Source organism: Misgurnus anguillicaudatus, chromosome 25 (assembly GCF_027580225.2).
Source record: "Misgurnus anguillicaudatus chromosome 25, ASM2758022v2, whole genome shotgun sequence".
NCBI classification, from domain to species: domain Eukaryota; kingdom Metazoa; phylum Chordata; class Actinopteri; order Cypriniformes; family Cobitidae; genus Misgurnus; species Misgurnus anguillicaudatus.
In genome coordinates, this window is record NC_073361.2 from 24,152,732 (window position 1) to 24,165,506 (window position 12,775).

A 12,775-nucleotide genomic window follows, 5' to 3' on the forward strand; every position below is an offset into this window, starting at 1 on the left:
AGAGTGGTTGCCACAATGTTGTGCAGTTACCAAGGTGTGCTGAGTGGTTGCCAGGATGTTGTGCAGTTACCAAGGTGTGCTGACTGAGTGGTTGCCAGGGTGTTGTTATGCAGTTGCCAAGATGTTCTGGGTGTTTGCCAGGGCATTGCTATAAGGTTGCCAGGGTGTTGTTATGCAGTTGCCAAGATGTTCTGGGTGTTTGCCAGGACATTGCTATAGACGGTTTCATCGGACGCACGTGATACACGTCTGGATCCGAACCTTACTTCCAGTTTCGTTTTTTTAATGGTCTGACTAGTTGCTAAACTGATCTCTTGAACAAAATCCACGTCGAAAATAACACGTTTTGGTTTCCTAGGTAATCTATGTGTTGTTTTTTTGCTTGTTATATAATTACTACATTTAAAGTACTTTGTTGTTATTTATTCTTAGCGGAGTTTACCGGAAGTTCATGCGGACCGCGACAGCCGCTTGTTTATGTTGTTACTGCTGAAACTGTCTATAAGGTTGCGAAGGTGTTCTGAGTGTTTGCCAGTGTGTTGTTATGAGGTTTCCAAGGTGTGGTGAGTGGTTGCCAGTGCTTTGCTATAAGGTTGCCAAGGTGTGCTGAGTGGTTGCCAGGGTGTTGTTATGTGTTTGCCATGATTTTCTGAGTGCTTGCCAAGGCATTGCTATAAGGCCACCAAGGTGTGCTGAGTGGTTGCCAGGATGTTGTGCAGTTACCAAGGTGTCCTGACTGGTTGCCAGGGTATTGTTATGGATTGCCAAGGTGTTCAGAGTGCTTGCCAAGGCATTGGCTATAAGGCTACCAAGGTGTGCAGTTACCAAGGTGTGCGGAGTGGTTGCCACGATGTTGTGCAGTTACCAAGGTGTGCTGACTGAGTGGTTGCCAGGGTTTTGTTATGTGTTTGCCAAGATGTTCTAAGTGCTTGCCAGGGCATTGGTATAAGGTTGCCAGGGTGTTGTTATGCAGTTGCCAAGATTTTCTGGGTGTTTGCCAGGATATTGCTATAGACGGTTTCATCGGACGCACGTGATACACGTCTGGATCCGAACCTTACTTCCGGTTTCGTTTTTTTTAATGGTCTGACTAGTTGCTAAACTTATCTCTTGAACAAAATCGTCCCAAATAACAAATGTTTTGGTTTCCTAGGTAATCTATGTGTTGTTTTTTTGCTTGTTATATAATTACTACATTTAAAGTACTTTGTTGTTATTTATTCTTAGCGGAGTTTACCGGAAGTTCATGCGGACCGCGACAGCCGCTTGTTTATGTTGTTACTGCTGAAACCGTCTATAAGGTTGCGAAGGTGTTCTGAGTGTTTGCCAGTGTGTTGTCATGCAGTTTCCAAGGTGTGGTGAGTGGTTGCCAGTGCTTTGCTATAAGGTTGCCAAGGTGTGCTGAGTGGTTGCCAGGGTGTTGTTATGTGGTTGCCATGATTTTCTGAGTGCTTGCCAAGGCATTGCTATAAGGCCACCAAAGTTTGCTGAGTAGTTTCCAGGGTGTTGTTATGGATTGCCAAGGTGTTCAGAGTGCTTGCCAAGGCATTGGCTATAAGGCTACCAAGGTGTGCAGAGTGGTTGCCACAATGTTGTGCAGTTACCAAGGTGTGCTGAGTGGTTGCCACGATGTTGTGCAGTTACCAAAGTGTGCTGACTGAGTGGTTGCCAGGGTGTTGTTATGCAGTTGCCAAGATGTTCTGGGTGTTTGCCAGGGCATTGCTATAAGGTTGCCAGGGTGTTGTAAGGCAGTTGCCAAGATGTTCTGGGTGTTTGCCAGGACATTGCTATAGACGGTTTCATCGGACACACGTGATACACGTCTGGATCTGAACCTTACTTCCGGTTTCGTTTTTTTTAATGGTCTGACTAGTTGCTAAACTGATCTCTTGAACAAAATCCTCATCGAAAATAACACATGTTTTGGTTTCCTAGGTAATCTATGTGTTGTTTTTTTGCTTGTTATATAATTAATCTACATTTAAAGTACTTTGTTGTTATTTATTCTTAGCAGAGTTTGCCGGAAGTTCATGCGGACCGCGACAGCCTGCTTGCGAAGGTTGCGAAGGTGTTCTGAGTGCAAGTGTGTTGTTATGCGGTTTCCAAGGTGTGGTGAGTGGTTGCCAGTGCTTTGCTATAAGGTTGCCAAGGTGTGCTGAGTGGTTGCCAGGGTGTTGTTATGTGGTTGCCATGATTTTCTGAGTGCTTGCCAAGACATTGCTATAAGGCCACCAAGGTGTGCTGAGTGGTTGCCAGGGTATTGTTACACTCTAAACAATGTTGGGTTATTTTCAATCCAGCTTTGGGTCGAAAAGGGACGAACTCATGCTGGGTTGTTTTAACCCATTGTTGGGTCAAATATAAACATTTTCTAATTTAACCCAATGGCTGGGTTTGCTTCTTTTTGACCCAATGCTGCGTTGAAAATAATACAGCATTTTTAGGGTGTATGCGGTTGCTTGGGTGTTCTAAGTGTTTGCCAAGTCTCTATTTTTGTTCACAGATATGACTAAAAGCCTGTCATTGTAAATCAGTTTTTTCACTTAATTTGTTTATGAAAATTTTGTAACTCTGTGCGTCCAGTGGTTTCGTAAAACATTCAGCTTCAGAGATAAAGGGAGTCAATGTGGGAGGATTTTGTCTCTGGTGAAGGACATCGGTCAATTTTGCCTCCACACCGCAGTCATGTTTCACGGGCAAAAATAAAACTCCCCTCACCGCCCCACACACACACTAAAACCCAAACACTCACAAAAGAAACAACCAGATCATTCTGCTGATGTACTGTATAAATGTGGTAAGGTCAACTTAAGCAATGATTTTGTCACTCATTGGCTGTTGCTTCTCTTGGCGTCAGCTAAATTCAACCCAGCCAAATCTACACATTGCATTCGCTTCTGCTGGAAAATCCCAAGTTTCCGGCCCGTCCTCTGGTCGCCTGCCGTTCTTTTTTCCCTCCTCCTTTGTGTTCCTTCTCCTCCCTTCCACTGTGTCTGTGCCAGATATGTTCATATTCACGCCATTGCTTGTTGCATTGTTTAAGTTGCCTACGATCCAGAGCTGGACGGACGTGTCAACACCGCGGCCTTCAGAGACCGCAGTCCAACACAGCTGGCTGACAGAGATAGAGTGAAATGAGAGAAACACAGACTGTGAGCGAATGGGTGTGGAAACAAAGAGAAATGTTTGAATTAAGAATAAGTCTGTACAATGTTTTATTGTGTTTTATACAGTACAGATTTCCATTAGAATTCCAATATACTACAAAAAAAGTTCGGTTGTTTTAAACCATTGTTGGATAAATATTAGGTTTTAGATCTATGCTGGTTTGTTTGGTACACTGTTAAATGGTCATGTCACAAAATTGTCCCAAGCTGTCACTGGGGCAGTACCCTTTACAAAGATCCTATATGTACTATTTAGGTACAGATATGTATACATTAGGTACCAATAAGCACTTATAAACTACTAATATGAACTCTTTAGGTGCAAATGTTTACTTTTTGAAAGGGTACTGCCACAGTAACAGGTAGGGACCATTTTTTTCCGACAGTGTAACAACAACCCAGCAGGTTTTCTATTTAATACAAAGGATGAAGAAAGTGGTTCTTAAACCTTTTGGTGTGCTGCCTCCTTGCGTAGGGTGCATCCCTTTGCACGCCCCCCCAAAAATATTAATTACATAAAACAATCTCTTTTTTTTACATTTATTTAGAAATTCTTCAGAGCTTCATACAACTTTGTCACAACGTGTATGTAGCCCGTCATGTGTGTGGTTCGTAATTTCAAAATATGTGTTCTGCGCGTCGAGTGATCCTATGTGCATCGATGTGTCTTGTCAAAATAAGTGCCTGGTGCAGACCGTCTAATGCGTTTATGATAAAAGAGACGCTCGCGTTTGCCAGATACTCGCATAATCTCATGCGTAATCAGAGTTTACTAAGCCCTAATGCTGTTTGTACTCAAAATGTCATGCAATCATGACTTAAATTTTGCATTTTGGATCCATAACTTAACTATCTTTGTTCATTTAACTTATTAACTTACATAATCCATAAACTTAAAAAAATCAAGTGCAATTAATTTAAGATTATCAGTTCAAAATGCTGTGAGGAATACCCATAAGTCCTTGCACCTGGAAATTAAGATTGATTTATCTTTGGTCTAAGAATAACAACTGGTAGGACATATAAACCAGTGGATTATAACATTTCTTAGAGTTTTACACTCTTTGTAACATTATTGGTGGGTTTTTTTGTAAATTATAGTTTTTGTGAAGTCCCCGTTCCGGTGATCAGTGTTTCCTTTGGTATGCATGCACCACATTTAACTCATTGTATTTCTTTCCACTATAATGAAGATTCACATGAACAGTGCAGTGTGTTGTGTGCTTCTGTGGAGAATTAAGTTCATTCATTCATTCATTAACATTCCTGAATACCTTTCATTACACATTGTTATATACAGTTAAATGACTATGTAACTTCAATCTTTATGAACACCAAGTGAACCTAATTGTTTAAGTGCACTGTACAAACTCCAAGTTTGCTGAATTAAAATTTTTAAGTTCAGTCTATGTGGCCACCAAGTTAAGTAAACTTAAATATGCATGTTTTGGGAGACCCCATTACTCAATTAAATTGAGGGAACAAGTTTACTCAAATAATTTGAGTTCAATCAACTTATTAGGGTTTTCAGTGTGACTTGCGTGTATTTTGTGAGCGTGAGTTTCTCTTTTATCATAAACGGTTTTGATGCGTGTGCAGCAAGCACTTATTTTGACAAAACACGTGATGCACATGGTTTACATGACGCAACAAACACATATTTTGGCAACACACATGACACTCCGAACACTTATTTTGAATTTGCGCCCCTCGGAAGAGCAGTCACCAGCCGCCACTATCCCCCAATCAGTCATTATCCCCCAATAACCCTTTCCGCCAAAGTAATTAGACATACATAAATATTACTATAACAATAAAATTATAATATTAACAATGAGTTTAGGTACATAGAATTTATGATCAATTTATGTATTTTATAAAATGCCATAAAACGGGGCCCTCTGGCAACATCTCAAGTTTGAAAACCACTGGATTAAAGCAACCCAACACTTTTAGATTGTAGGAAATAAAAACTATTTAATATCTCAGTATTTTTCTTCTTGACAGACAGAAGCATTTTCTGAATTCTCCAGCTTCTCAGAAAATATTCCAGTAATGAGATTCATAAGACATCCCAACAATGCTCACACTGGTTCTGTCCATTATTTACCCAACCATGGATTAAACCAACACAATATTTTTAGTGCAGATATGTTTAAAAATGGTATAATATTCTGACGGTATAATAACCTTTAGCATAAATTTCACGGTGTTGCGGTATTGCCATTGCAACACTAAAATGTGTTATTTTTAATTGCCATGTAAAAATAAAGCCTTTAAATGATAGTATGCTTTCAAAAATATATAATATTTTTGTAATGTATATTAAATGTAAACATCAAATCAATCACATGACTTAATGATTAAATGAATTTTGTATAAACACAGCTCATACCTTGGAGACGGTATCACAGAATATTTTAGTGGTTTTGAAACCTTGACTGGTTAAAATCTCTGTATACCTTGAAACCGGCCCATGTCTATTTTTGAGCTATGCTACCCATGTAACTGTACGGCTCTGCACCAGATAACAACAATTGTCAAATTTATTTTTAAAGAGGCACAGCTGTGACAAAGGTAATACTTAAAATAACAATTACTCAGAACTCCAAAACTTTTTTTGAGCTGTAAAAACAAATAATCAGCTTTGGTGATCATTTCTAAAGAAGCATGCCTCAGATCTCACGCTCCATTTATTTCCCACCTACCATACTTTTTTCAGAGAAAGACATACTACTCAACATCACAGGAGATCAACGAAGCCAGTTCGGTCACCTTCGTTCATCTGCTATTGATTATAAACGCTGATCTAATCTCAGCGTGATATATCTGGCACAAACAAACCCTTAAAAAGCAGATTGTTTGCTTGCTGATGCTTGCAGATGAGGATGGTGCTTGATCTTGAATACTGTTCAGCTGTGAACGCATTCATAACTTTTAAAACATCTATAAATGGTTATGAAAAGAACTTGCAAGCAAACTTTAACTCCCTGCAGCACCTATAGGTTAAGTAATATGCTTTGCTGAAGTGTTATTATGTCTTTAAGCCTAATAATCATAAATGGCAAGGAAGCTCTGTTTTTCATTACACTGTGTGTTGATCACTGTGTTGGTTTGGGGTGGAAGGCACATATTATATATAAGGGTCATTCTACAAAAAAGGTGGAAATGCTTGTCCCTTGCTTTTGCAGACCCCTTAATCATTTAATTTGACCCAATAATCCCATAATGATATATATATTTAATAAATATAGACTGTCCTTAACATGATGAGAGAGTTTATTTATGTAATTTTCTTTTTTTCCTTTTTTAAACTTTTTTTTAAATGTCTGGTCCTGAAAATTGCCCTGTCCCTTTGATCATACATGAAAGTTGAACTGTGTACTTATTATTTAAAACCATGTTTTTTATAAAACAAATCTAATTTACATTTACCTTTAACCCTGTATGTACTACAACACTGAAATGGTAAAAATACACTACTACTTTGAATATTATCAAATAAATATTTGTCCCCCAAATTTATGTCATTGGTGTTACCATACCCAAAGCACCTTTATTTTGAAACAATGCATCAGCTCTTTGAAGTTTTTCTTGGGGCAAGAGGTCAGTGAAAGAAATGCAGTGGAGGAAGGCAAAAGGTTTTTGAGATGTCTTACCTTATTTGACTAAAATATCATGATATATCTAAGAATTTTGAGATAAGATTTTTTGGATGTCATTAGTGTTACTCTTTTTTATAGCTGGGAGTGTTAAGATCTTTACATAAAAATACATTATACTGAATAAGTATGTGATTGTTACATCTCTGATTAAATAGCACATGGCTAATGGCAGCCATTTTGTTAAAAATGTTAGTTTTTTCTGTAAATTGTCATTAGTGTTACCATCATTGGTGTTACCGTCTTCTCTAATGAGTACTTCCTAAGCACAATTCCTTTAACTGACCAACATAAAAGCATACAAACAAAACAAGATGGAAAACTGTTTAAGTTTACAAGTTTTATCATATTCATTATCTATTATTATATTCTCATTTTGTCAGGTATTGAAGATACAACGTCAAGGATTCTTTATTAAAATGTATTAAAAATTAAACATAGATTAAGCTCCCCGTTTTGCGGACTCATTTGACAAGTTTTGGGTGTTTTGAAAGAAGTTCATTTAAGCAAATTTCCATCACCAGAATTCCACCTTTTCTCTAGAATGACCCATAAGCTATAAATTACACGAATAATTTTGTTTTTAAAATGATAAAGAGTTAAGAACATGCTTGAAAAACGTGTTTCTACGTCGGACATTGAAATTTAGGATTGACATTGTTTTTAAAGGGGCCCACCAAAACCTGTCAACTGAGTTTGATGGTAGTAACAGAATAGCTCTTTAAATCAAATAGCAAAAAAGTCCAGCCCCTCAGATTGAGCACAATACATGCAATACCCCCCAGACTTTCTAAATAGGACCAGATTGCAACCACATGTTAGAAATCAAATGCAGAATCGGTCATGTTTTCCAGAAAATCGACCGTGCGGCATTACAACAGAACAATGCATCACCGTAAATGAAAATAAAGTAGTTTGTAAAAGCAAAACTACTTGACAAAGCACAATTTTAGAGGAAGTAATCTATTAATAAGTTTATAGGAAGCCTAACCTTCACAAGCAATTACATAAAGAGAAAGATCAAGCTATGCATATATGTAAGTGAAGGGAAAGTACAATGTAGCCAAACTCTCGGTTTCCCTGATATGCAAGTCTTTGCTGCCCCGCCTCCCTGTTTTTTTTCATATGTAACAGAGAAGAAGGAATTCTCAGCTTTTGTCTCGAGCTGCAGCACACACGCAATAGTCAGCATGACAGGATCACACAGCATGCAGTATATCGGACTTATGCTGCTGGCTGCAATTCTCCTGCAGACGATAGCCGTGGCCGTGACCTTCATATATTTCAGCAACGTCCTGTCGACGGTAAGGGCCCGCGTGTTTTATGGTATCTATATTGCACGTACGCGCAAAGCTGTTGCAAAGTTGTCCGAACGCGTCGTTGCGCGTGGTGAGACGGCGAAACGATGTAAAGGAAAACGTCAGCAATGAATAATGTTTGCACGCTTTTTCGAGTTGTTTGCGCTTTCAAAGTGCGCTTGCATTTTGTTTGGTGGAAAGATGCCAACAGGTCGCTCAGTGGAGCTTGAAGTACAAGTTAGGCAACAGCGGGCGTCCAGTCAATGCAAATAAAACAAACAAACATAAAACCGAAAGCTTTTGGATACATAAAGAACGCATATAAAGTGTTTGTTTTGGCATGTCACAGAGAATATATTTTAGCAAATCATTTGATAATAGCCGACAAAATGTCAGCATTTAACATGTATATGCATGTAAAATATCACGCATATTAACTATGGTTTTCAGTTTAATCTGAAACTGAAACTAAAGCATAGTTACTTTAATACAATAACAGTAACCGCAAATGTACAAATGAACTATATTTGACCATGATATTTGCAGTCAAATTATGGAAGGCCTAATACAAATGGTAATAAATCTGCCTAAAGGTTACAGTTTTACTATAATAAAACCACAGTTGATTTTCCTGTAAGATAATAATTAACACATAAAACAAATCTAATTTAAACACAAAATTTAATCTTTGCATTTATCTATATTAAAATATACAAATTATAATTTAAAAAATAGTAGATGTTTTCCATGCAATTACACGATTTTAAGCAATTATATGAAATGCATAATAGTATACATAATATAATTTTACATTTTATGTTTGCAAAACGATTTCATGTAGCTATGTGTGCTTTTGGGACCCAATTTCGTAAAGGCACTTAGCATTGCATTAGTTTTGAAATCATATGTTTAAATGTGAAATACTTATGCATTATTATTATTATTATTATTTACAGATGAAAGAAACTTTCTCCAAGAGCAGCGTTTCGTGTCTGATGCGTGCAAACCTGAGGACCATAAAGGGTCAGGAGTTAAACGCGGCGGAGGGAAAAGACGACCCCTGCTGGCAGGTCACGCAACAGCTACACTTTCTCATTGAAAAGGTAGCAGCTTCAGACAGGGATTGAAGTCATATTGTTGGAGACAACAATGAGCCTATTATGGCCCAGATCATTTTACTTTTTAATTAATAGAGGAATTTTCTTCATTTGTCTAAGATTAAGGCCGATGCATATGGCGGAAACCTGGCCGGTTGCTAAAGAATTGCTCTTTCTCTTTTGTAAAATGTTCTGTTTTTATTCTAATAAATGTTTAATCTTATTTTTAACAGTCAATGTCCAGTCGTTATCAAAAAGAAATTTCATCAGCAGTAAAAGGTATTTATAAAGTTAAAACACATCAAAATGTTTATTATTTTTTTTAAAGATATGAAGATTAAGTTTGGTATTTTCAACAGATGAAGTCTCCAGAGTACTTCCTTCATTGGTGGTCCAAGACCAAGACGATTCCCCTCGGCCTAAGATTGCAGCACATGTGACAGGCAGTTATATACCAGAGACAGAAAAGTCAGGAGGTGAGTCTCGATCCTGGAACGACTTAAATTAAACCAAACCAAAGCAAGCTTAGCTTTGTTATTCACATCTGGGAATCGGCGAAGTTAAACTCACACGGGTTTTATCATTCAAGTGTCTGTTTTTGTTTCAAAATGATGATCTTACTAAATTAGAGACTTTAAGCAACACGCACTTGTTTATCTCTGGGTTATAGTCCACATTCACCTGCATCATGGAGGGTAAAGTAAAATAAACCGAACTGCGAACTGGATGAAGTCCAAATCAGATAAAATTCTGCATAACTATACTGAAATCTTAAACAATGGCTGCGTTCTTTGTTTTTGTATTCGCTTCCTAGAAAAGCTCATAAAACCTTTCTCCGCTTTTATGTAGGGACGTATTTATGATTGTCATTTTAAAGTCCCACACACTGTTTCTTCATCATATCTCCATGGCCATTTGCCTAAAACAAAAAGCTGGTTTGTAAGTCGAGCTGAGTCTTTGAAACAAGTAGCCTCCCTTCTTGCCAAATGCTGAAACAATGCGGCTTTTCTGTCAAACCCAACCCCATAATCCTTGTATTTGGCTTGACAATGCAGGTCTGCCGAACAGGAAGGTCTACGGTCAGAAGATTCAATCGTGGGAGTCCGAAAAGGGTTTGGCTTTTCTCCAGAACGTAGAGCTGAGTGACGGGGAGCTGGTGGTACCGCAGGCGGGCCTGTATTACATCTACTCCCAAACTTACTTCAGACACACACTTATAGAAGAAGACGAGAATGATAAGGAGGAAGAGGACGCCACGTCCAGCGAGTCGGTCTGGGGGAAACCCATGTTGCAGTATGTGTACAAAAAAGTGAGTTCGTACCCGGTGCCCATACTGCTTATGAAGAACGCTCGGACGACTTGCTGGTCACGTGACACTGAATACGGCCTGTACTCTATCTATCAAGCGGGCCTTTTTCAGCTCGGAGGGGGGGATAGGGTGTTTGTGACCGTCAGCAACGTAAGCACTATCGACATGGATGAAAAGTCGAGCTTTTTCGGTGCGTTCTTGGTCAGCTAGACACAAAATAGTGGCGCGCAATGGAAAAAGCGCACTTCTAGAGGATGAGCGACAAGACTCAGCTTGCTTGGCATTTTTACCTGAGCTGTCTTTGAAAGGCAGCCAAGTGCCTTTAAACATTTGGATGTGCTTGCCGAGATGCACCGTCACCTGTCCAAACAGTTAACCGTGATTGATGAGATCTCTGAACGGTGCAAATATTTGCCGCTTCTTTATGCTCGGCCGGTGCGTTCAATCATAAATCAGTTTCTTAGTGAAAAGTGTGAAGCAATGCGCCCCGCGAAAGGTGTTTGAACTCATCACCTACGCCTGGAGGGGCGAAGAAAAGTGCGGGCTTGCCAGGGTGTTTGGAAGCAAGTTGTTTGGACGTGGCAGGAAAAGGAAGGTGTGATTTTTAGGATGAGCTGCAGGCTTTTCCTGCTGGCTTTCATCCTTTTTGGACCTGTGACCTCATGTAGCATTGAAAACAAAATGGGATGTTGAAATACACGTGGAGAGACTATTTTTTACTTTGATGACCTAGACTTGCGCACTTCTTTCTGAATCATGCATTGATTGTACTTGTTTGTATATGCACTACTATTGTGCGTTTGTATAGTGTGTATTGTTTTTTTATTACATCATCATTAATTTCAAAGGACCATCGGGACTCCTGTCTTTCTGAAGAACATGAATCTGCGACTTAAATGTGAAAATCACTGTGACTTGTATAATGGTAAATTGTCTTGTACATAATTTCTTTTGTATATACATGTGTTAAACATATTGAGAAATGTCCATAACCTAAGACTACACTAAAAAAAGTCCTGTATGTTGTCTGAATTGCACACAGCTGTTCTATCAGTATATACAATTACACTTTTTTGTTAAAATATACAAATATAAATGCTATCTTAAATACTGTTATTCAACTGCAGACTGTTTCACTTTTTCCTATAACATGTGCTTAAATGTAAACTGCTAGGCTATTTCAAATGTTTGCGTTATCCACTGGAATAATCCAACTATTTTTGAAGCTGTTCATTTATCAAACTCTGTAAAGTTTGAATTTTGTTTCATGTTATGTCATCATGAATAAAATTTTTAGATAAAGTAAACTCAAACTTTTGCATTATGAAAGCACATTTTCTGTATTCCGCCCTCTTGTGGTGGCATGAAACATTGCACCACATGGATTTATCTGACAACATATGACCATAAACTCATTTTAGTTTACTATCTAGTTTACTTTGCTACACCAGTGTTTAATAAAGTAAATTATTTTATAAATGATAGTTTAACGTTACCCAAAAATACATTTTTTATCGTAATTTACTCACCTGCATGTCGTGAACCCCAAATGCCTCTTCAGAACCAAAATGCAGATTTTTAAGTGTTTCCTCTCTTGTAGTGCACGTTTTCTGTCTAAATTGTTGTTTAGTCAGTTTTAGGATGTTTACTTTCAAATAATGTGTAACAACTGAAACTGCAGCGATATCCACAAGAAGTAACTTAGGAGTAAATGTCTTCAAGACGCGTAAAGTCCAATATTAAATGTGTTCTCAGTTTATGACACCACAGAAAATGTGACTCACTCGGTCAAATTTTAAAAATTACAACCCGCAAAATAAAAAAATAAGTTATTAAAATCTTCAAACATTCAGGATTCTGTGCTCTCAAACGCTGGGGGCGTGTCCGCTGTCGGCGCTAAAACCACGCCCACTGGCGGGAAAGCTTCCGTCTCTCTCAACTTTTAAATACAAAATAAAATTTAATTATATTAATCATAATTTAATTTTTGACGTTTAAGGGTCACTGAAATATCCAAGGTACTGCAGACTGTGCTTGAATTAAAATTAAACGTCATTGAAATCTATCATGCACAATACCATAAAAGACCTTGTAAGATCCACATTCCTACAATACACATTATTATTATTGCGTATAGATAAATTACAGAGAATCTTATTTGCCTGTGTGCCATTTAATTTAGTATCTTATAAAGCTGTATTTACCTTCCTGATACTTTTTTCAGAAAATTAAACCTTGCAAT

The 12,775-nt window shown here is 38.0% G+C and overlaps 1 protein-coding gene and 1 long non-coding RNA gene across 3 annotated transcripts; one reads left to right on the forward strand and one right to left on the reverse strand.

Annotated features, from left to right (window-relative positions):
- Window positions 1-2,771: 2,771 nt before the first annotated feature.
- Window positions 2,772-12,517, reverse strand: LOC129426328 (uncharacterized). The gene is made up of 2 exons (XR_008638377.2): window positions 12,063-12,517; window positions 2,772-3,150 (listed from the first exon to the last, which is right to left on the reverse strand). It is a non-coding gene; the product is annotated as an uncharacterized lncRNA (long non-coding RNA).
- Window positions 6,772-11,840, forward strand: tnfsf10 (TNF superfamily member 10). Of its 2 annotated transcripts, XM_055182583.2 has the most exons (6): window positions 6,772-6,808; window positions 7,964-8,133; window positions 9,084-9,230; window positions 9,458-9,503; window positions 9,584-9,700; window positions 10,280-11,840. In XM_055182583.2, the coding sequence occupies exons 1-6, from the start codon at window positions 6,787-6,789 to the stop codon at window positions 10,741-10,743; spliced, it is 966 nt and encodes a 321-aa protein (XP_055038558.1). In that variant the 5' UTR covers window positions 6,772-6,786; the 3' UTR covers window positions 10,744-11,840. The 2 variants fall into 2 exon arrangements, with proteins under 2 accessions (XP_055038558.1, XP_073719852.1); XM_073863751.1 differs by lacking the exon at window positions 6,772-6,808 and having other exon boundaries at window positions 7,906-8,133.
- Window positions 12,518-12,775: the final 258 nt, after the last annotated feature.

What these genes read in the sequence shown, in the direction of transcription:
- tnfsf10 (XM_073863751.1), top strand. Translation starts at nt 7,915, where the DNA reads ATGCAAGTCTTTGCTGCCCCGCCTCCCTGTTTTTTTTCATATGTAACA. An exon ending in TCAGCAACGTCCTGTCGACG is followed by an intron (nt 8,134 to 9,083) that starts GTAAGGGCCCGC and finishes TATTATTTACAG; the next exon opens with ATGAAAGAAACTTTCTCCAA. An exon ending in TACACTTTCTCATTGAAAAG is followed by an intron (nt 9,231 to 9,457) that starts GTAGCAGCTTCA and finishes TATTTTTAACAG; the next exon opens with TCAATGTCCAGTCGTTATCA.